Source organism: Corvus hawaiiensis, chromosome 3 (assembly GCF_020740725.1).
Source record: "Corvus hawaiiensis isolate bCorHaw1 chromosome 3, bCorHaw1.pri.cur, whole genome shotgun sequence".
Lineage (NCBI taxonomy): Eukaryota > Metazoa > Chordata > Aves > Passeriformes > Corvidae > Corvus > Corvus hawaiiensis.
In genome coordinates, this window is record NC_063215.1 from 46,175,139 (window position 1) to 46,198,007 (window position 22,869).

Sequence of the window (22,869 nt, forward strand, 5' to 3'; positions counted from 1 at the left end):
AGAGGAAAACTATGACAGCAGGAAGGTGAGTAGCTGTTCCACTTGGCTACATTGATCTGTCCTGGTTCTCTATTGATCAGACCTTTTTATTGGGGTCAGACCCTGCTAAGCAGGTTCCACTTGTTTCTGCAGCCTTTAAACATCATGTGAGCTAAAACTGTGACCTAAAGAAGGGTAAGCAGGGGCAGCACAGCCTGCAGCATTACCTGGCAGCTTTGTGTGTCTCACCTGCTGCAGGAGCAGTGCTACACACCTACAGCATCTGCTGCATGTGGGCCAGCTTGCATTATGGAGCAGGGCATGGGAGAGAGGGTCCTGGGAAGGAATAGTGGGGAATTGCTCCCACAGCAGCTGGACTTGGGTCTGGCAGAAGAGAACCTGGTCAACTAAAGCAGGCACATACTGACACTCCTGAATATGTTCCGAGTTCTGCTGCCTACAGACTGACAAAGAGAGGCATGGGGTATACCCTGACCCCTCTGGCCACACATAATAAGCAATTCTTTTTTTCTTAGAACAGAAAAGCACCAAAGTGTTTCTGGTGGGGAGTTGGGTTTGGGGTTTTTTTGTTGGTTGGTTGGTTTGGTTTTTTTATTGTTTTGTTTCTTGGGGTTGGTTGTTTTTTCCCGTAATGGCATGTCAGAACGGGACAGTCTGCCTTCAGCACCTACCAAATTACAGTGCTCAACAGCCTGTGCAGGCCAATTGTAATGGTCAGTCTATGGTGGCATGGAAGGGAAAGGAATGCAAAGGGATGCACGTGAGCCATGCAAATCTGAGCACTACTGAAGCTAAAATGCATCTGTTTTCATGCTCCTGCACAGAGACAAGCACTACCCTCTTTTGTTCTAACTCTTGGAACAAGGAGAGATAGGGAGCAAGAGACAAGGGACATTACATGATGTAATACCAAACTCTTGGTTTTATACAAGGGGTCAGATTTCAAACCCAGGATGCAATCCTATCAAGTGAGTCATTCCTACTGCTGACAGGTACCTTAGGATTTTCTTCTCAGAGGGAACACTTGTAGACCTTGCTAACACACCACCCTATGAGCTAATCAAAGTGGTACATTCCCGAAACGATTAAAGGAATATTTTGCCTTCCAGAGAAGGGAGCACTAACACACGACTACAAAATGCCTCTGGAAACAAGGACTAACAGTTGCTTTGCTATAATGAAATTTGAGCGGGAAATTGGGAGTGATTACTTGACATTTGTGTGTGCGTGTTCTGTGTGTATAGATACTAATTAGCTGATCTTCCTCCAATGTTCAGTAATAATTTGTTTCCATCTATTAACATCAATTTGAGTGTGGTTGGACATGTAGTGATTTTGCCCATTTTATGACTGGGAAGTCAGTTTCACTAAATTTTAAAACAGAAATTAAAGAAAACATAGCTAAAAACAAACCAGGTTTGCTCTATTCAATTTTGTCTTGGGGTGTGGGTAAGAAAGGGGAGAAGTGGAAAAAGAACATCTTTATTTCTCTTCTATTACAGTTCTTCCCTTCCTGTGGGAATCAAAGTTCTTCCTTCCAAATTGTTAATCAAAGAAAAATGCTCAGTGGGGACCTGAGTCCCATGACGGAACAGCCCAGGAAATGGACCAAGCAAGTGGTCTGCTCATGTCACAGGCTTTCATGGCCATTAGCTAGAAATGACAGCATCCAGAAAATGACAAAAATGAAAAGGAATATGGTGGATAGAAATAATACAGTGTAAGTGCTAATCTCCTGCCTGTCAGATGAAGTACAAGGAAAATGTGAATGTGATGGAGGTTTGGTTTTGTTAGGAGTCAGCTGCTTCCAGCACTTGCTTGTTCTGCCTTTCTTAGCAAAGTCAATTTTAAGAGAGAATTAAGAGGAAACTAAACCATAACTTCATCTATTCATTTCTGTCAACTTCAGGCACATTAAAAAAGATACTTTCGGAATGTTTCTGAGGAAAAATCTCTAACTCCATTGGTGCTGAGTTGCAGTAATAATGGAAAGAAATTAGAAAGTCAAACCAAGGCAGTAAAGAAATGTAGGCAATGACAGTGATGGAGTTTCACTTAGTCAGAAAAACCTGCCACACTTGTTCTTCCACAAATTTTAAGCACAATCAACTAAAATGTACTTTTAAAAGTAAGAACACTTGTCAATTTATGCCCTGTCCTCAAGGCAAGCTTAAGACATTGAATTTTCTAGCTGCTCCACATCCCTCTAATCAGCAAACATAATCTAAATGAAAATAAATTATAAATAAAACCTTCACATTATTTTCTGGGCTTCTTGGGGGTGTAGAATTCATGTTAGTCCCTTCCAGCATGAAATTAGACCTGGTGTGCCTTTGTAGAGCATGAAGCACACAATTCTCTCACTGCTATAGCATAAACATCAAACAATAACTGAAAAGAGACAAACGACAGATTTTTTAAAATGTACCAAGAAATAAATTGTATGCATTTTGAAGATAATAAAAAAAGTTACAAACATTTCTTAGAACATGAAACACTGCTGGCTGTACTGCATCAGCACAACAAAGTGATTTCAAGTAAAGATTTTTCTCAGTTGCCAACACATTTGTTGTTGATTCTGTCACCTGAATATACTTAACAGGCAATAATCTGATGTGTACTTCACCTCCTTATTGAAATGTTGTTTTACATTTCTTACAGAGCTTTTGAGGAAATGTTTAAGTTGTAGAAGATGCCCAAGATGCAAAAATAAAGAATTATGATACATACTACACTGTTTCTTTTAGGAAGCTCAGAAATTGGCTACTCAGTACTTACTGAAAGCTGATATGTTTAAACTGTTAAGAAGTAAAGACACCTGATACCCACCTTAAATGGGTACGTAGAAAGTAATGCTTATTCATAGGAAGTCAGTGTGCATGGCTACGTATGTGCCCCACAGTTCACTATCTGGCAACCCTACTATCACAGTTTCACTTTCAAAATTTTAAGTTTATTCTTTTAAACAGAAGCAGTCTGAAAGACAGAAAAATCTTTTTAACTGGATGCAGCAAATTCAGGTGTTTTCCTTTATGTATTTGTCCGACTACCTAAGGTTATCTCAGATCTTAGTAACAGACTTTATAGGAAAAAAATCCTGCTTGTACCCAAACAATCACCAGACAACATTCCTCTTGTATGAAAATAATATACCTTTAATTTATTTACAAGACTGACCAACTGGATGAAGTGGCTGTACTTCAGATGCACTGCAAGAGCTTTTGTTAATGAACGATGCCACTATTTATACGTCTGTATTTTCTTGGTATCAGTTATAAATCATACAATCAAATGAATCATGAAAGGGTTGTGAAGAGTGGGACAAAAGGAATGTACACAGCAGTAAGAAGAGAAAAAAATCACAACAAAAATATTTTTATACCCACTTTCAAAAATTATCATTTTTATGGTCAGTTATGAAACTGTTTTTTTCACTCCTTTTAGATAATATGAATTGACTGATTTTTTGACTTAGTATCAACATCTACAGTAAAAGCCAGTATGTCTCAAACTTGCACGCTAGCTAGTAACATCTATCCCGTGTAAAAAAGTTTAATATATATTGAATTCTTCTGGGAGCTTTGACATCATTAACTGGTGAAATGTATGACATTAAGATAAGAAAATAAAATTGTATTTCTTACCTTTTGGCCAGCCATTTGCAACCACAAATTAAACAGCCGTTAGTATCTTCTGTTATTTTGTATATCCCATAAAAGTGCATGTAAAAAAAATCTCACAGTTTCTAGGTAGCATACAATGACAAGAGAGTATTGGTTTCTGATACATTCAATTTGATAAATTTATGCACTAAAATGAACAGATGCAGACATTGTGGTATCAGTTCTTTATCTTTGGTAAAATGATTTCGATTTATTACAGCCGTATTTGCTCTGATATCCATTTTGAGTATGGTCTGCTATTACTTAAACCAACAGGAAACATTTAAATGGATATAAACAGTATCAGTGTGTGATTTAGTACATTCATGACTTTCTTCATACATTCTTTGAGAATGTTTCTAGCACATGGGCAAAATGAGCAAATGCTACTATCTATGATTTACTCCCAGTTTAACACAATACTTTTACTAGTTCTTGCCATCAGGAAAAACCATTTTGTTTTCCTTTTTAAGGGATCAATAGGAGTCTAAGAACAATAAATTCTAAAAATTTGAAGTAAAAATATCAAGTATTTTGTACTTTCTTACAAATGCTAAAATAGAAAATTACACTGGAACTGACTTAAAATTTGCTATGACCCATCTAAGTAAACAACAGAAAAGGACCACAGAGAACATCAACACTTGCTCCAAGGTGTTCCAGTGATGCTCTGTAGGCAACCACTGTCTTTACTGTCTTAAGAATCCATGTTTGACTCTCTCTCACCACTTCTATCAGTATTAAAATTAAAAAAAAAAAAAAAGAAAGAGAAAACTAGTTTTAAAGCAGCACTCTCCAGTGACAATTCATACAGCAAATCCATATTGGGTTCTGGGTGGTCTTTGTTACACTTGAACATATTAATGATGCAAACTTGACCATACGAACCTAAGTTATACATACACAGTTATGTCTCCAAATAGCTACTAATTACACTAAAACAATTTGGCAAAGTGAGGGAGTTCAGTATCCCTACACCCAAAATATCCAGATGCTGCTGCATTCATGGAAAGAATGAGTTACATTACCACAGCTCATATGCTGTGGGACCCTGAAACACTGGATTTCATCCCAAAACCAATCTTTGCACATACTGTTTATATATGCAATTCAGTATCAACACTGGAAACCTTTGGAATCATGATTTTGATAGAAAGTAAGGTCTAAAATTTTTTTAAGTTCTTGTTTCAGGTCTTTTTGTTGCTGCTGTTGCTTTTGCTATTTTACAAACAGGATGCCAAGCAGGTGATGGGAAGACATTCCATGGGTATGGGCTTGGGTCTGTTCTGCTGGCTCTACTCAAGACGAGCAATCCTCAGTCACTCCAGCAGTTACACTGGACAAAAAAATAACAGAACTCACAGGGGCACGATCAAGCTTGTGGTGTCAATACAAAAAAAACCATTCACATGGTGTCTATGCTCATGTCTCAATTCTTCAACAGTTAATTCTTGATTTTAGAAATAAAACCAACGTAACAGTCAAAAATGCAAACGACACCATTCTGACCCACTCTTTGACACAGTATTATTACTTTCAGTACCTCAAGATCATGAAGAACAAAACAAGTGTGAAGATGCAGTTACTGTAGAAGCAAAGTCTAATATTCCAATGATTTCCAATGAAAATGGCACTTTCAAATTTAAATTAAGCTTAGTCTACACATTTCAAAATCTGAATGAATTAAAAATACTGTTTATAATGGTACAACGAAAAACTGCCCTTGAAGAGCACAACCATTAAAAAAAAAATTCTTTATTATTAGAAAGTGATAGAAAAGGAAGATGCAGAAATGGGGAGTGGGGTAATAGTTTCAATACATGTATTTGCACCAGCGAGTATCATGCTCTTAGCGAGTCATTGATAGCTGTCACTGATGGTCTCTACCCATGTACAAATGTAGTCAGCCACTTCCCACTGCTGCGGTGCCAACAGAAATGCAACACACACATTGAAACACAACAAATTTAGTGCCTGACTGTCCCAGGTGCTGAGAACCCTCAGCTCCCGACAGGCCCTTCTGTCTAAACCAAAGCATACTCTTGACAATAATTTAGTGGTCTAAGTCTTAGCAGTTTAAAGAGCCCGTCACTTTTTTTGCTTTCTTTGCTTTTTTTAGTATATCACACTTTTTTCTGTTAGGACGCCGGCATCTTTCATCGATGCTCGGTATACATTCATAATGCCACACTTCTTCCATTTTCTCCACAGGATAAACTGCCTCCACGTAATGACGGATCAATCTCAGTCTGATGGGATCAAGCTGTTTTTTATTACAAGCACCTGAATGGTTGTACTGCAGTCTCAGATTCTCCGGAGTAAAGAGTTCAGGAAAGAGTCTTACGAGGAGCCTGGCAGCAAAGTTGCCAACCGACAGGCTCTGCTGCACTATCTCTCTTATCTCCTTATCAGACAACAAATACAGAGAAGGCACAGGGAAGTCTGGATTAGGAACAACAAGTTCATCGAGTGGTATCTTGCAAAAATCCTTGCTACTTCTTTCCGGTGGCAGGGGAGGCCCTTCAAATTCTTCCCGAAATCTCTCAGGGTTTATTGCATAGGTGAGAAATTCCCTCCTGTCAGGCCCTGGCACGTGGATTTTCCGTTGCTGTTGGTACGAGCGCCTTTGCTCCGTGTCTCTTCGTCGACACCTCTCGTCAAGCTTCCCAACAAACTCCAATGTCCACACTCTGTCATTCTTTGCTCTGGGGTACAGTATCTGCACATAATGTCGAATTAATTTAATTCTAGTGGGGTCGAGCTGTTTCTTGCCTAAAGATCCGCTACAGTTGTATTGCTTCCGTAAGTTTTCATGAGTAAATAGTTCAGGAAATAAGAGAACAAGCAATCGAGAGGCAAAGTTGCCTATGGAAAGACTGCTTTCATATATGCTTTTAATCTGTTCTTTGTTCAACAGGTAGTCCGGGACAGGGACATCAAAATCAGGAGGGGGAAAGTCAAGTTTGTCAAAATCTATGGGTACAAGCCAAATTTTTTTTGACCGTCTGCCAGGTTTTTCATACTCAAAACTGTCTTCCACTTTTATGATTGATACATCATCTGGTAAACTAGAAGAATCGTAACAGTCATCTCTCATCTGGTCACATTCACTCCCATCCATATACATACTTTCAAGCTCATCATTTATTCGCTGAACGCACTGCTGCAACCAGGCTTCTTCTTCTTGCACATCTGGGAAGTAAATTTCAGTGTACCTACGGATTATTTGAAGCCGATGAGGATCCAGCAGTTGTTTTCCAGAGTCTCCAAAGCAGCTGTACCTTTCAGCTAATTTTCTGTGGTCAAAGAGTTCTGGAAACAGTCTGTGTAACAAAAAAACAGAAAACTCCCCTGGTGAAGAAGCTTCATCTAAAAATTCATTGAGATCCTGAGCATCCAGCATGTAATCTGAGGCAATGACATTACTCCTATCCAAAGACAAAGCTTCTTCCTGCTCTTTATCCTCCATAAAATGAGAGGATTCGACCTGCTCAGTCTCATAAAAACTGGATGATTGCACATTCTGCTGACTGTTTTCCATTTCCCTTTGAGCCCAAAATCTATTGAAAAAATCATTGACTTGAGGCAAACACTCCAACTGCCACACAGCTGTATTCTTCACTGAAGGATAACAAACTTCCACATAGTTACGAATAAGCTGCAGATGAAGAGATTCAAGTTTCCTTTTGTTGAGAAAGCCACAGGCACTGCAGCTCCTGCCGAACTCATCGTCACTGAAGAGCTCTGGGAAGAGCTGCACGAGCAACCGGCAAGCCAGGTCTCCACCTGACGTGCTTTGATCCATGATTTGTTTGAGTTCCGTGGAAGTCAGCTGGTACTCCGGGGGAGGCTTGAAGTCTGCAACAGACTCTGATGGACTGACTTGCTTCTTAATTCTGCTAACCTCCAGAGACAACAGGTCAACTTTACTGTGAAGCTGAGTCATATTGGTATTGAGGGTGTTCAGCGTGTAAAACATTTTCTGTATCAAAGAATATATATTTGATTCTGAATCTGCTGTGGCTGCTGCTACTGCAATGGCTGTGGTCGAGTCTCTTTTGCGTTGGTCGTTCAAAGTCCGAATTTGCGAGGGACTGCTGGGGTTGATTTTTTCAAACAACTCGTAAGAAGCAAACTGCTCTGCTCCTGGTGGGTTCTTCTTCTCTGTGATTTTGTGTGAGATGCCATAGAGAGGTTTTTTATAAGATGGAGTGATTATGTCACTGAAGGATTCTTCTTCACAGAGCCATGTTACATTAGAATTCTTGTTCTTGTTTGGCTGCTCTGCATTTACCTGAGTGGGTGAGCCAGCATCTCTGTTCCTCATGTTTGAAAGGGAGCCCTTCAAATGAATAAACACTGTATTAGTAAGACTGCCTTAAAGATACTAGCTATAAATATGTGCCCCTTAAGCAGGCATTGTTACATAAATATGCAAAGTCAAATTTTCTCCAGGGAACTTGTTGTGTTAAATAATAAAAATTAATAAATTCACTAGGAAAAATAAAAATACAGTAAAGGATTATTTAGGTTTCCTTTTTATTTTGGCTCATGGCTTTCTCCATGGAATAGAAACGCAGTAATAGTTCTTAGTACTCTCTACCCACAGAGCTCTAATTACTCCCCCAAATTAAGTATCATTAGGCTTCACCTTGCATATGAGGATCTTGGGCTGTAGAGAATTTGGGTGGCGACAAGTCAGCAACAGAGCCAAGAATAGCATCTAGATTTTCTGACTCCTAGTCCTGTGACCTTGCCATTGCCTCCAACAACTGCATTTAACATTCCAGTACTCTCTTTAGGTTAGTTTTTGAAAATGTCACAAAGGCTATAAAACACAAAAATTATGCTTATTCTCTTTTTTTCTGATGTGAAAGGTTTATACACAGGGTTTTAAAAAATCTTTATAATGGTGCAAAACTACTACACAAATCTTAGAAATTACTTATTTTTTAAAAGGCATTGTATTTAAATAATAAAAATTTAAAGTGAAATGCACCTTGGTATTATCTTTTTAAAAAGGATGACTAAGGGAAGATTTATTTCTGAAAGGCAAGGAAGTTTGGATTCATGGATTTCTAATTTTCTAAATTATTTATGTAAAACCAGCAATGAATTCTTAAGGACTTCATGTTCTCAATTATTTGTAATTATTTCTCATTGCTTGAAACTGGAACCAAGCATTTTCATCATCTCACAGCAGATATGTAAGGCTTGGGTGATTGGGGTTTTTTTTTGCAAACACATGGATATTGCAAATAATTCTTAGAAGTTAAGCAGATACAACAGAATCAAAACCCAACATACAGAATTCAAACATGAGAAAACACTCCCAGATTTGTGAATGTTTCTATACTGAAACAATTTTCTTGGCTTGTTCTATAGAACATTAATTAGATAAAAAACTACAGAATTTGCATTCAAGTATTAAAACAAATGAAACACAGACTTCAGGTGTGAGCTGAGAGCCATAAGAAATTTGAAATTCTAGTGAAGACCCCATTATGTCCTACAGTGAGGAACTTGAATTAAGATTTCTTTCTTATGAAACAGAACTGTAACTCCTGAAACCAATGTGGTCCCTATGTGTACTCACACTTGGCATCTGCTTACTGCAGCGACAAATTGAATCTAATTATTTTTTCATTTCTAATGCAATGTATACTCAAAAGAGACTCAGAAAGAACAAGCCGGTTTCCACTCCAAGTTTAGAAACCAGCATTCAATTAAACTGAAGCTGTTTCCAAGTTCTGCTCTCACTCACATCATATTACCCTCCATATGGAACCTCGTGTTTGCACATCCAAAGCTGTGTGGAGAGATGATCAAAAGAAAACATAACGCAAAGGCGATGTATTTCAGCGTGCAGAATCCCTGGCTGTGGTGGTGCCTAGGACACCTGACTTCCAGCTCCCATTTAGAAGACTGTCCCACTCCAGTCTCACTCATAGAACAGTCCCACACACAGAACAGCGACCGGACTGCGAGCAGACTGAAATCCACATTGCCCCCACCTAACTGCAGGCTCCTACGCTGGGACTGAAGTTGTCATACACCACCTGTACTTGTCAGTGAAGAAACAGAGGTAGTTCCAAGTGGTAACAAGCTCTGCCACATCACCTGAAAGCAGGCCATGGAAATCTCCACTGACAGTAAGCACAGTACTGCTCCCCAGTCAGGCACCCAAAGTGAATTACAAAGCTTTTTTCTACTTTAGATCAAAAGAACAAAACAAAACATTTCTTATACAAACAGTGAGATCTACCACCTAAGTAGCTCTTTCATTAACACTCCTGCTAACCAAGAATATACCAAATATTCCTTCAGAAACAGCATATGACTCTTTCAATTCCTTTTCTACTACTAAAATACCTTGCTACTAAATAGCTTGCCACAGGCCACCAGAGATCTGTCAGTTCTCATATGACCCCGTGCTGTTTATTTTCCCTAATTAATTATATAATAAAACTTGGCAATATGAGGGTAACTCCTATTAATGAGCACCTCACGCACAAAGTCAGGCCAAATCAGAATGTGTATTAAAGAACATGAATTCATTATTTTGACAGTAAGATCATCAACGTTTGCAGTCTCAGTTTTGGACACGGTGCTCTGGAGCTCATGCTAAGAACTACAGCAGATCTTTGCTACGATGGCAGCTGAACTTCTGCCTTCACTAATGCAGCTCCCAGTGGTCGGATCTGGCTGCGCGATGGATTTGCATTTCAGAATATTTGCATTTCAGAAACACATAGCCAGCATTCTACTAGCAGATGACAAAACATTTGGGCCTCAAAAATATTTAAGGATATCTGAGTTCAGACACATTCTCATTTTCTTTTCCTTTGCTTTTAATTATCTTGTCTATAGTTTCCATCTGGGAACAGCACTATCCACACCATAAATACATGGCTTTTGTAAATTCTCCAATTTAACTAATTAGTTTTCTGTAACACTGATTTTTAAACATCCATGAATTTCAGATAATACTGCACCCATTTAAGATGATCAGTTCTAATGTACAATCAAAAAAGAAGCAAAGGTATGAGACTATGAGACTATGAGACTCAGTGTACATAAGATAGTGCTGCTTTTTATACTACAATTGCACAGCAAGTTTTTATGTTCTAAACATTTTATGAACATTTGCAAAATGCAGTATTTTGGAAAACATCAACCAATACCAGAAATTGTGAAATAGTCTCTCACATTCTCTCTTAGAATCCTAAGCCAAGTTTTAAAAGTTGCTTAGTTATTGTTCTGTTTGGTGCTCAAGTCCAGCATTTATGACCTTTGTTATGCTTAATAAACAAAGTCTAAGTATCTGTAAGAATACAATGCATAATATTCAAGCATAGGAGTAAAGAATAAAAAATACATGAGCAAGAAACATAGAAAGATTCTTTCAGACACATGAAAAAAGTGTTGCACATGAATTTTTCAAACTTACAATCTTCTACACTTTGTGTTTTTAAAGAAAATCAGGGAAAACTAATTTCTGATTATGAAGTGGTATTCAGAATTAAAAAAAAAAAAGTGAAGTTTTCAGATAAAAAGTAATTAATATAATTACCAGCCCAAAAGAAATACAGTTCTGTTTATATCATAGATAGATGCCTATGTGACGTGCAGTAAAAATATACTACAAGCACAACATTCTTGAAAATAATTAAGATTTTTCCACTGTTTAAATAGAAATAGTTAATAAAGCCATCAATTAAAACAAAATACTGGTACTAGAAAAGTAATTAACTTTAAAAAATGCTGTTAAGATTGAGGACTATTTCTGGTTGGTTATTTAACTAAACATGCTGATTCACTGGGGTCAGCCAAGAATGAATTTTCATCGTTATTACTGGGTCAATTTCTGATATTATAAATCCAAAGTTATAATTAATTACAAATTAAATTTTAAAATTTATTAATGGCAAACGGGAAAATGCAAAGCAAGCACAGTTCAGAGACCATTATAAAGCTCTTTTAAGAATCTGAATGCAAGGAAAACAATTGTAAAAGAAAAAGAGAAAGGAAAAGAAAGAAACCGTGTAATAAGATTAAAACCTACCTACCACAGGCATTCAGGGGAAAAAACAGCCCTAAGAAGTCAGAGAGATGATAGTCAAGAAAAAGAAACACGGAGACATGGCTATAAAGGAGACATGAAATGTGCAAATACAGCATGGACTAACTGGCTAGGTAGCAGAACAGCAGAAAAGGATACGTGCATTAGAATAGGTCACAAACTAAATATAACCCAGGGCCTGAAGTTATTCAAAAGAGGATGAATTTGAATCTAGGTTATTTTAATAAAGTGCTGAGTGTGAAAAACAGGAGGTCATTTTACTGCTCTAGAGGGTGGCAGGAGAGATGCGACTATCCAATGCCCAACACTAGTCTTTCTGGACTCTCAAAGGGAACAACAAAAATATAAGATGACCTCTGAAGAAGAGATGGAAAAAAGAGAATTTTAATCTCAGAAAGGAAGGACTGAGGGTGGACAACATCACATGAATTTTCCCACATGCAGATGATTTTTCTAGGAATGGATGATCACTGCTCTCCCTACTGAAAAGAACAAGGACAAAAAGAAATTTGCTGAGTTTCAGCAGAGATTAAAATCCACCATGCCTAGAAACACTAGATCAGGATCATGGAAGAGACTGGGCATCTCCATCACTGGCTAGAGAAACATCTGGATTGTCCCAAGTGGGATGCCACACCAGTTGTTGTAATACATTCTGCTCCTGATATGGCTCACATCTTGTGCATCCCTGCATTTTTATCTTTCAAGTAATACACTAATTTATACTGGTGTCATTGACATTAAATCTTTGTGACAGAAGAATGAATTACAGCCACTGAGGATCTAGGTGAAGGACTGTGTGACGTGAGAGGGACTGTAATCAGAGACATGCCAAGTTACTCCAAATCACTGCCCCTTCCTATGTTATCTGATGAACAACAAAAACATAATTCACATAAATGAATTAACCTATAACTGTATTTCATAAATATGATCACTCCCATGTTATTTAGAGAATACCCAGACGTGTGCAAACTGGCTTAAGATTAGCCACATTTGCAACAAACTCATTACCAATGTAAACTTAGTTACAAGACTTGAATTCTACTTATAGCAGCAGTGAATTTAGCCTAGGAAATCAGTCATGTATAGAGAAGTCACCTCTTGTGTAAAGCGTCTCTTCTTCACGCTGGGTAAGGCATCCTGCTGGCCTCCTGACCCATCACAGCCAAGGGAGGTCTGTTTCCGTTTGTTGGAATCCTGTAGGCAAGTCACTGCGCCATCCAGTGAGTGTTTCTCAGCAGATCTGGAACTTACTGAGCAGTCTAGAGCTTCATCTTCATTTTCTGTTTCTACTTTCACATTTTTTTTAGGAATTTTTACTGAAAAAAGAGAAGGTTTAGAAAGATAAAGCACCCTCTCCAGAAAACCATGACATCCTTACTACAACGTTCTGTGGTTTGTTTCTTTTTATGAAAACGTGTTTTGAAGAACTTCATTATTTTTATGACTTCTATGGTAAGTGTATGTTGAGGCCACCTCAAAGTCAAATCATACAGTTTTCCAGTAAATGACAGTTTCTTCTCCAAAGAAGAATCTAAAGTATAAACAAATAATGTTACATACAGGAGGAAGATTTTTTTTTGAGGGGAGAAAGAATGTAGAGCAGAAATAATAATGACTAACAAAGATAATGCCCTATTTTAGATAACTTTTTACAAAACATTAATGTAATTTGTCTTGATCTAACTACATTCTTTATTAGGGGACGAAGGCCTTAAATCAACAAGTGGTTTTGCCTGATCAAAAGTTGTATGAAGTATAATAGTTTACCTTCATCATCATCAGTGATTTCAGCTGAATTCATCTTCTATCTCACTAAAGAACAAAACAAAAATACAAAAATAAATATCAGCATCGTCTGGAATAAGGAAATATCTACATCTCCTCTTGTAATTACTTTTCATCTAGAGAAAGTGTGAGTTAACAGCCCACAGAAAACTTCCAGTCTTTCCAGTCTGTATATTTGTAACAACTAGTTATTTTCAATAACCTTCATGGCCATCTACAGACCTGTCAACATGCAAACTATACTGTCGATAACATACAGCAGGTAGGAAAGTATTTAAAACCGTACGTCTTTTTCTGGTATGGAGAAAAGTAAAAGTCATTCTAGCCTTCTCTGTAAAGTGTCTTGGCAGTATATAAATGGATGTCAACTGTATTAAACTCTTCGCCCTGTACAAAATCACTACTGTTACAGTCAAACATTCATATTGTCCTTGTGGGTGACACAAAATCATCATAGAAAGAAAACATCATAGATAGTAACATACATGCTGGAGCAAATTTTTATTTTAAAATCTTTGATATTTTGATATGGATTGCATCAATTCAAGCAGAATAATGCACACAGATCTACAGTAAGTCCTTTTCCTCTGTCAGCCTCAAAATAATGTGGTTTTTGTAGGCAAAACCAAATATATGTATTATGCTAGCATGATTTTAGTGTTACTTCTCATGTGAAAAACTCAGCTGTATTTCTGTGTACTTGAAAACTAATTTTGCAAGTTACTTGGGGGCAATCATCAATCTCTGGACATGTTCCTGAAGATATTCTAAATCTTTGGAGATCTACAAAGCAAACAACTTAATCAGATACCACTGACCCTTACAGGGCATGCAGCTGCAAACTGACACTCTCGACTGGTAAGCGGGTGACTGGCAAACTGTCACGCTGCGCTCATGCTCCTCTACACACAGCGTTGTGTTTACCTGGCCCCAGAATATTATTGCTTTACAAGTGCAAGTCAATAAACCCAGTCAATCAAAAGTGTACATGCAGGCCAGGAGTGGGAATTATAATGAAATTAAAAAGAGAGATCGGGAGAGAAAGACAGAGAATCTGTTGTGAAGGGGAAAACAGTCTGTACCTCTCTCCTGAATAAGGCTGAATAGATTTTTTTTTTTAATCTCAAAATACTGTTAAAAAATTCTGTAAACACTCGAATCCTGTGTAGATATGAGTTTCAATTTCTAGGCAATTTGATGGCTGTAATGGCAACTATGAGGTTCCATTCTGGATTAGATTTTGTATGATTTACAATGGGTGACACCCAAACAAAAGGTGCACAGATTTATAAAATCAGCTTATACTGGGCCACCCTTGAAGCCAAAATACTCTTTGATGTGCTGATCCTCCACATGGCCCCTATATAGAGCCTTATAAAGGGCATCCTCAAGGGGATAACATGAGATTGTCTTCATCATCACATATAAAAATAAGTCTCTCTCAGTTGAACATAGAGCTACTACAGACCCCTCAGATACCGACTCCCTTTACCCACCATAATTCCCTATTTCAGGACTTGCATTTATTAATTGATCCATATATAAATTATGCCAGCTTAACAGTACTGTAATCATGTCACTTAAACTTTTGCAAACTCTCTAGAGACACAACAGCGTGAAACTAAGTAGCCCACACCAATTTCTAAACCACCTGATAAGCACTGGAATGGGTTACTTCCATGTCTTACTAACTCAACAGTATTTATAAATTTAGACAAAGCCACTACAGCTCTTCATGAAAAATCCTACAGCAGTGTACTTCTTACAGCACCATCAAAAAGCTCTGCTGGACCTTAAGAAAATCCCACAGTACCAACTGTTCATATTTTACCCTGATATCCCACATACTTTGATAGTCACTGTCTGGATCTTCCTTGCACTTTTCCATGCTGTACTAGGCTTGGCTCTGAGGGCTGTGGTACAAGACCAACATGTGCCAGTACTCAAACGAGTGTGACACATTGTCATTTTTTGAGGGTCTGAGGTGACAGTAAGCAAATCTACCAATACAGGTATAGAATATCTAAAATGGAAATCAGAATGATTTTTCAGGTAATCCTAGACTGCCGTATCAGAGCAAAACAGTAAAACATGTTAAACACAAAGCCGGAAGAGAAGACTAAAAGGTGGCAGTAGATAGAACAATATAAAATATTTAGGAAGGGATATATGGAATTATCTTTTCTTTCTAATTCCTGCTATTACTACTATTGAGATAGGAAGGATGCTTTAGAAGAATTCCTATCAGAGAATAAAATCAAACTGAAAGGAGACGATAAATGAGGATCTGAAGAGCCACTATTTAACACTGGAAAAAAAGTGAAAATTAAAGCAAAGCAACAGTTAACTTCCTGAAGGAAACAACATCAGGAAAACAAAAGCTACCCTGAATTCAGGTCAAATATATTGAGTCAAAACATTGGTTCACAAATTTGAAATACAGTGTTATTAGTTTTTTTTTTTTTTTTTATTTGAAAACTGCCAGAATACAATTAAAAGTGAATAGTCAAAACAAGTGTCAGAACCAATGAGGCCTACAAAGACTCTGTTCCATACCTGAGCTCTCTGGTGCCAAAAAAAGCACAAGCTCCAACTTCTTTCATTTTTGGGAGCCCTAGTAATAATCTCTTTCCTTATCTAGCTTCTTGTCTTCTTTGTGAGATTTTTAAGAACTCTGGTATTATGAAAAAATGAAGGACACCTAACATATAATGGCTTCTGTTAAGAGACAGGATTCAATTGTCCCTTTGATTTCCTGCCTCACAGCCCCACCTGCTCCCTCGGTCAAGCATGGGTGCCCACCTTAACCTTCCATCTTGATAAACTGCCAGAAAACAACTCACTTCTCTTTTTTCCAGGTTACTTTCCTTGTAATTCATAGAGGTAAAGGGCCCGGCTCAGGAGTATACACAAGGTTTGTGATGGAAAGGAAGAATTAAAATCTCTCCCCATACCAGTGAGCCACTGGCTCCGTTCAACCATCTCACTTATTTCACCATCTCGCTTCAAATTTGAGTGACTAGCAAGCAAACAGAGAGGCACCAACAGAGCAATTGCGTCATTGCTTCCATAGGAAATTAGGATTTATGGAAAGGGGGAAAGTCTGTATCTGATCCTGAGCATGTCCGTGCATGCATCCCCATATATATAAGGTTAACAGTAATTTTGTTGCTTGTTTCAAGTCCACTAAAGATAAAACATTTCATTCTCTTTAAAATACTGTTTGCTGTGCATCAGTACTTACGAATAATAATTCTTTCCTCTTTAAAAGAGGTAGCACTGTCAAAGTCTGTTTTGAGGTAGCATTCTGGCCCAGATTGTGAGAATAAGCAAAGCTGAAGCAAAAAAAAATCTTAAAGATCTTGGGGCAAAATACTGCAAAAAGCAATTGAGTAAGAAATCCATACAAAGCAAATGCCCAGCAGCTGTTCCTTATCATGTTGAGTATGCAAAACGTATTTCAATCTTGTATGCATTTCTTTCAAAACTTAATATAAATATACTTATCATCCTCAGCCTAATAATTAGTCAATGCTATCCACAGGACACCTGTCAGCAAGTTCTAGGAAAGAGTGAACACTCTGTGCTGAAGTTGGGAGCCCACGCCTGCAACTGTGACTGGCAGAGCAAGCAGCCTTGGCAGCTCTATCTTGCCGGGATACAGACAGATGCTGCAGTACATCCTGTTTTCTGGTGAATCCTCCGGAAGAAGGATTCCAAAATACACCAAACACCTACAACATCAGCTACATCAACAGCCAGATCCAAGGGAGTAGGGAAAAAAGGGGGTTCCCGGCACACCTTGGCTGTCACTATTGGCCAAATTCCCTTCCCACAGATCCTGCTCTCCCTTCTCATCAGACTAGGCAATGAACAAGGTAGTTCAATGAAGGGACTTAACACTCCCCACTTCCATTACTCTCGCTTAGACATCTGCCTCTATTCCAAAACTGTACCAGGTCTTCTCACTTAACTGCATTGTTGTATCACTTTGGTAATGACATTCCACACTCAAATGGCATTACCCGTGGTTAACAGAGAAGCTCAATACACAGTGCAGTGCTGGGAGTTCCAAAGTATGGAAGAACACCTTAAAAACAAGGTTTTGGAATGTTTCTCTGTGCATTTAGTGTTAACTACCACCCTGATGCTGCTTTTGCACGTAGAACAAAACATGTAATCCATTTATTAAAAATGCACCTACCCAAAAAATGCACTGAAGCCTTAAGGATTTAAAGCACTGGGGTACAACAGATTTTATGAGTAAGGGAGCAAATTGCTCATACTCAGAATGTATTTCAGTCTCATATCATTGAGTATAATGCACATTGCTACTTAAAAGTAGCATGAAACTGTACCTAGTTATTGATACACAAAATGAAACTGAATCCTAACTGATTCGTAAGTTACATCTTCCCATAATGTGCATTCTCCTCCTCCTATTTACCACCTAACAATTACTCATGCGTTTGTCTCGGAGGATGCTTTCCTGACCTCTCTTATGATTTTGACCATTGTAAAAGCACAACACATGGAGAAAAGATCCTGCTCATAATGTTAAGATGAAGGCAGTTTTCTGCCCTTGCAATCATTCTTAAAGAAAGCCTGACTGATCACTTTAATATCCTAACTTAAAAAACAAATGAAAAAATTCCACCAGAAAAAAATACTGCTGTTCTGCTGTTTGTAACTAAAGAATTAAGTCTTTACTCTTTGAACTCCCATATCTAACATACTAAGTTCTAACAAATGAAGAAACATAGTGTGAAAACCACATAGGAAAGTATAAAACTGTACACATGCTGCAGGTAGAAAGCAATTCTGATTTCATCACACTTGTTAATTGTTATCATAAACAAAAATTAATCATTATCTTAAGTAAGACACTAAATAGTAATAACAACAACAACAATAATGATGGTTATCAGTTTTACAGAAGCTTGCTGTTTAGAATGTAAATGGTTGCATAACATTGTACTGTTCAGTTCACTAACGTATGGTAAATGTGTAGAAGTTCCTTCTTGTTTGCACATCATCCCACTAAGTATTTTAGCTTCTTCATGTAGGTTGGAAGGAATGCCCCCAATTCTTCATTATCGAGCCTAAGAATGTTATTAAAAGCACAGGGGTTGAGACATTGTGTTTTACGTTTATTCCCTTTAAAGCCTCACGGTGGTACATTGCTTCATATATAACTCAGGTCATAATGAAAAGTCTTCTACTCGAGTGTTGCTTCTGAAGAGGTCAACTGTTCTTTATATTTTGGTCATATGTTAAGACATACCTGTTTGCTAGTAACATTAAATATGTGTTTGATAACGTGTGGTATAAGCTGCTCAGTTTCCTTTGCTTTCAGCATGTGGTGAAAGATACAACACCCCTCTTACAGCACAGATATCCTAGTAAAATTAAATAAATGACAGGAACACCAAAAAAAAAAAGCTGATCTTTTAAGGAGATTACACTGGCTAAATTTAACAAGATGTGTACATTGAACTGCTGTTTAACAGCCAAAATTAGCAACTCCTCTTATACATACCATCCTGTAACAGGACTTCACAAAATTGCAATGGTATTACACTACGTAATTAGAGTGTGATTTATCTAGAGCCAATCAAAACCACTGTACATATATTCATTCTCAGCAAGTGACAATGATTGATCAATAAATCTCAGTGAACACTCAGGTGTCTGGTCCGGCTCCCTGTCTCTGGGTCTCTGCCTGTACTTCATACGAAACACGCCCTGGGTGAACCACAGAAAGCAACCAATGCTTCCCATGGGAAGCCCAGAGCCTTGAAAGCTGGTGTGGGTAGGTGGAAGCAGCCCCGTTCCATGCAGCAGGTGAGCAGAGGGCTGCTCCAAGTGCCTGGTGACAGTGTGAAATTCTGTCCCTCGTGATGTTTTAGAAGACTGATTCCTACAGAACAGTTGGAAATAATGAGAGGAAACAACGATTCCCAACAGCCAGCTCTGCAGTCTCGGAGTCAAAAAGCACTGGAGGCGTGTGCCCTCTGCTCAGGCTGCCCAGGAGCTGCCTCCTGTTCAGGGTGCATGCTGCTTTCCAGGCTGTCTCTTGGAAAGCTCTCCTGCTGGGCTGAGAAGCAAACCTAGAGAACTGCGAGTTCTGCATTCTGCTTTGGGAGCCAAGTAATCTGCATCTTTTATTTCCTAGCTGTAGTACTGGGTTCAATAATTTCAATATTGCAATTATCCTCGGGGTACACTTGATTCCTCCAATTTTTTTGTAAAAAACAATGCAACTCAAATTCAATTCAACTGAATTAGACATAAATACCACTTCAAAACTGAGCTGGAAAATGTATTTTTTAGAGGCAATGTTTGCCTTTTTTTCACATCTATGAGCCAGTGATTTGACTTCAAATTTTACGTAATTTTGTCAAGGCCTTATAAATTTTGAAGAAGCAGAGGGTTGAAGAAGCCCAATACCTGAAACCACCTTAATAAAAAACCCCTACCAAACAAACAACAGGTAACTTATTTGAAACTGATGACCCGTCTTAAAGAAACTGAGATATGGATGTTGCCTCATTTAACTGAGCAAAGAGCAAAATGCAAGTAGACAATGTAACAAATACTAAAAGCAAATGCTTTCTATTCTATCCATTTTGAGGTAGTGGGGTGCTGCAGTGTTGTTTCTCAATAAAGTTTGTTCTTGATATCCAGTACTGACACTTGTAATATTAAAAACCATAGGAAACAGTATTCCAACATGATAAACGTTCTGACTGCAAATACATGAATAATAAGTTCTAAAACTACAAAGAAGAAGATTTTAAAGAACCAGCAGATGTTCCTGGAAGCATTACTCTTATGGACAATAAAAATCTCTATACTTAACATAGTTTGAAAACCTCTTGCTACCCTGTGGAGAAGGACATGAAGCCTCAAGTCTCCACTGAAACCAGCGTGCAACAAGGGCATTTTTCCAGTAGGACTTATAGGACATGTTCTTAATTTGGGTCTTTCATATTTTGTTTTAGTTAAGTTGAATATGCAGTTTAAGCAAATTTTTGAAAAAATAAAATCCCTCTCCTCAGTTTTCTCACAATTTGCCTAAAACTGAAGTTTTCTCAATCTGTCCTCTGTACTTTTACCAAACAGCAGTTTAATCTTGCAGGGATCAGCAAAACACTAACCTGGTTTATTTCCAGCATTAATGTATGAATTTGTCTTTTCTTCAATCATGTGTTTTCCACTGGTCTATTAAAAGCATTTTGCTTTCCTCTCTCCCCTCTCACTCTACTTTTATTTTAAAATACTGTTTCATCTGAACTTTGTGCAGACAGTTTAAATTCTCCTCCAAACTACATTCAACTTTCGTTTATTTTTATCCACGGAACTCACCTAAACTATGAAAATACTTAGCAAAGATAAAAATTCAGTTGGTCCAATGTTGAGTTTGATTTAGCAGCAGAAGAAAACGCATCAGCATATATTGGTAATTATTTGTTTTCTGAGATGTAAATCATTGAAGTTGGAAGCAGAGAAAAGGCTTTTCTTTCCCTGCTTAGATGTCTCTGCCCCAAGGGTCAAGGCATACACTGTGTTTATAGGTGGCAGCGACAACCCCTACTCAGACTTCAATCCAAAAAAACTCTGGGACTGCGTCAACGCTATGTGGAAGCCGTCACATGGCTGTTGGCCTGCCGCCGGCTCGCATTCTGCTGGTTCAGAGTTTGTTCCCTTCTATTTACAAAGGGCTGTGTGGACACACCGCAGGGAAAAGTAGGGTAGAGGCAGCGTGCGACCAGGGCAGGGGAAGCGGGCGGTGATCGGGGCAGGGGCAGTGAGCGGCGACCTGGGCGGAGGCAGCGGCTGATCAGGGCACGGGAAGCCGCGGGTGACCTGGGGGGAGATGATCGGGGCAAGGGCGGCCCGTTCCCCCGCAGTGCCCTTCACCGGGCCCCTCAGAGCGCGACCCAGCAAGGACCGACACGAATTCCAGCGGAACCACCCGCCCGCCGCTCCTCCCACCGCCTACGATAGGACAGGCGGGACCCTGACCCCGGCCCCAGCTCCCGGGAGCGCGTGGCCCCGCGCCGTCCCCGGGGGCCCGCGAAGCCCTGGGGCGGTGCCGGGGCGGGCCCGTGCCGGGGGCGGCCGGTGCCCGGCAGCGCGCGCGCGGCCGAGGTTCCCCCCGTGCCCACCGAGGGGCGGCGGAGCGGCCGCCACGTGGGAGCGGCGCGCGCGGCGGCGGCGGCGCGAGGCCCCGCCCGGGGGCGGGCACTGCGGCGGGGGACGCCCCGCGCGCCCCGCACGCGGCGCGGCCGCGGCCGCTTCCGCGGTCAGACCCACGAGCCCGAGGCGGCGGCGGCGGTCGGTGCTTCCGGTCCGAACCCTGCCCGGGCGGATCTATGTGGCCGGCGCGCGGGGGGAGGGGGGGGGGGGAAGGGGTTAAGGTGAGGCTGGAGGTGACGGCGGCGTGACCGTTCCACTCTCCCCCCCGCTCCCCGTCGTCCCCCTCCCCCAGCCCCGCGGATGGAGGCACCCGGGCCGGGAGCGCGCGACCCGCGCCGCCGCAGCGCCGCCGGGAGCGGCGAACAAAGAGCCCTCCGCCCGCGCGGCCCCGGGCCGCGGGCAGCCAGGGGAGGGGCCGGCCCCGCGCCTCCCGCGCCCCCCCCCCCCCCCCCCCGCTCGGTCTCCCCCTCCCCGTTCCTCCCCCACCCGCCGGGGCGGCGCTCCCCGCTCGCCGTGGGGTGCGTGGAGCGGCGTCCGTCCCCGCCAGCGGCGGCAGCGGGACTTACCTCTGCTCCGCGCGGGGCCGCGGGAGCCCCGGGGCGGCGGGGGCGGCTGGAGCGGCCGCCGCTGGTGCCCGCGCTTCCCCCCCGCTCTTTGTGTGCGAGGGTCCGCGCGCTGCGCTCTCGCGTGACGTGACGGGACCGTGTGTCATTTCCGCACAAGGACACCGAGCCCCGACCCGCCGCGGCCAGCGCCACCCGCCGCCCCGGGGCAGGGGCAGGGGAGGGAGGGAGCGGGGGTGGGGGGGAGAGAGGCCCGCTCCTCCCCCCCTCCCTTTGCTCCCCACCCCCCGCCCTCCCCGGCGCTGCCACTGGGAACGCGCGCGGTTCCCACTGGAGACCCCGCGCGCCCCCGCCCCCGCGCCGCGCGCGCCCCGCCGCCCACTCGGTGCCGCGCGGGCAGAGGCCCCGCCGCTGGGGGGGCCGCGCGCCCGCCCCGCGACACGCCCTCCCCGGGACCCCGCGCCCGCGCGTGGGGCCGCCACCGCTGAGGGACACGGCCCCGCGTGACGGGACCGGGGACGGGGACCGGCGGGGACGGGGCGCGCTCGCTGCCGGCGGCCGCCGCCGC

General features: G+C 41.0%; 1 protein-coding gene across 1 annotated transcript; it reads right to left on the bottom strand.

Moving 5' to 3' along the window:
• Nucleotides 1-3,134: 3,134 nt before the first annotated feature.
• On the bottom strand, nt 3,135-22,543 carry BEND3 (BEN domain containing 3). Its single transcript, XM_048298694.1, has 4 exons — nt 22,305-22,543; nt 13,519-13,563; nt 12,847-13,067; nt 3,135-8,004 (listed from the first exon to the last, which is right to left on the bottom strand). Exons 2-4 carry the CDS (start codon nt 13,550-13,552, stop codon nt 5,731-5,733), a joined length of 2,529 nt encoding a protein of 842 aa, XP_048154651.1. The 5' UTR covers nt 13,553-13,563; nt 22,305-22,543; the 3' UTR covers nt 3,135-5,730.
• Between the last annotated feature and the right edge of the window lie 326 nt (nt 22,544-22,869).

Bases quoted from the DNA above. Each gene is read 5' to 3' on its own strand.
- BEND3 (XM_048298694.1), bottom strand. From the start codon at position 13,552: ATGAATTCAGCTGAAATCACTGATGATGATGAAG. The intron at 13,068-13,518 runs GTAAACTATTAT...CTCTTTTTTCAG, and splicing joins AATCACTGATGATGATGAAG to TAAAAATTCCTAAAAAAAAT. The intron at 8,005-12,846 runs GTGACTTCTCTA...ATTCATTTGAAG, and splicing joins AGAGACGCTTTACACAAGAG to GGCTCCCTTTCAAACATGAG.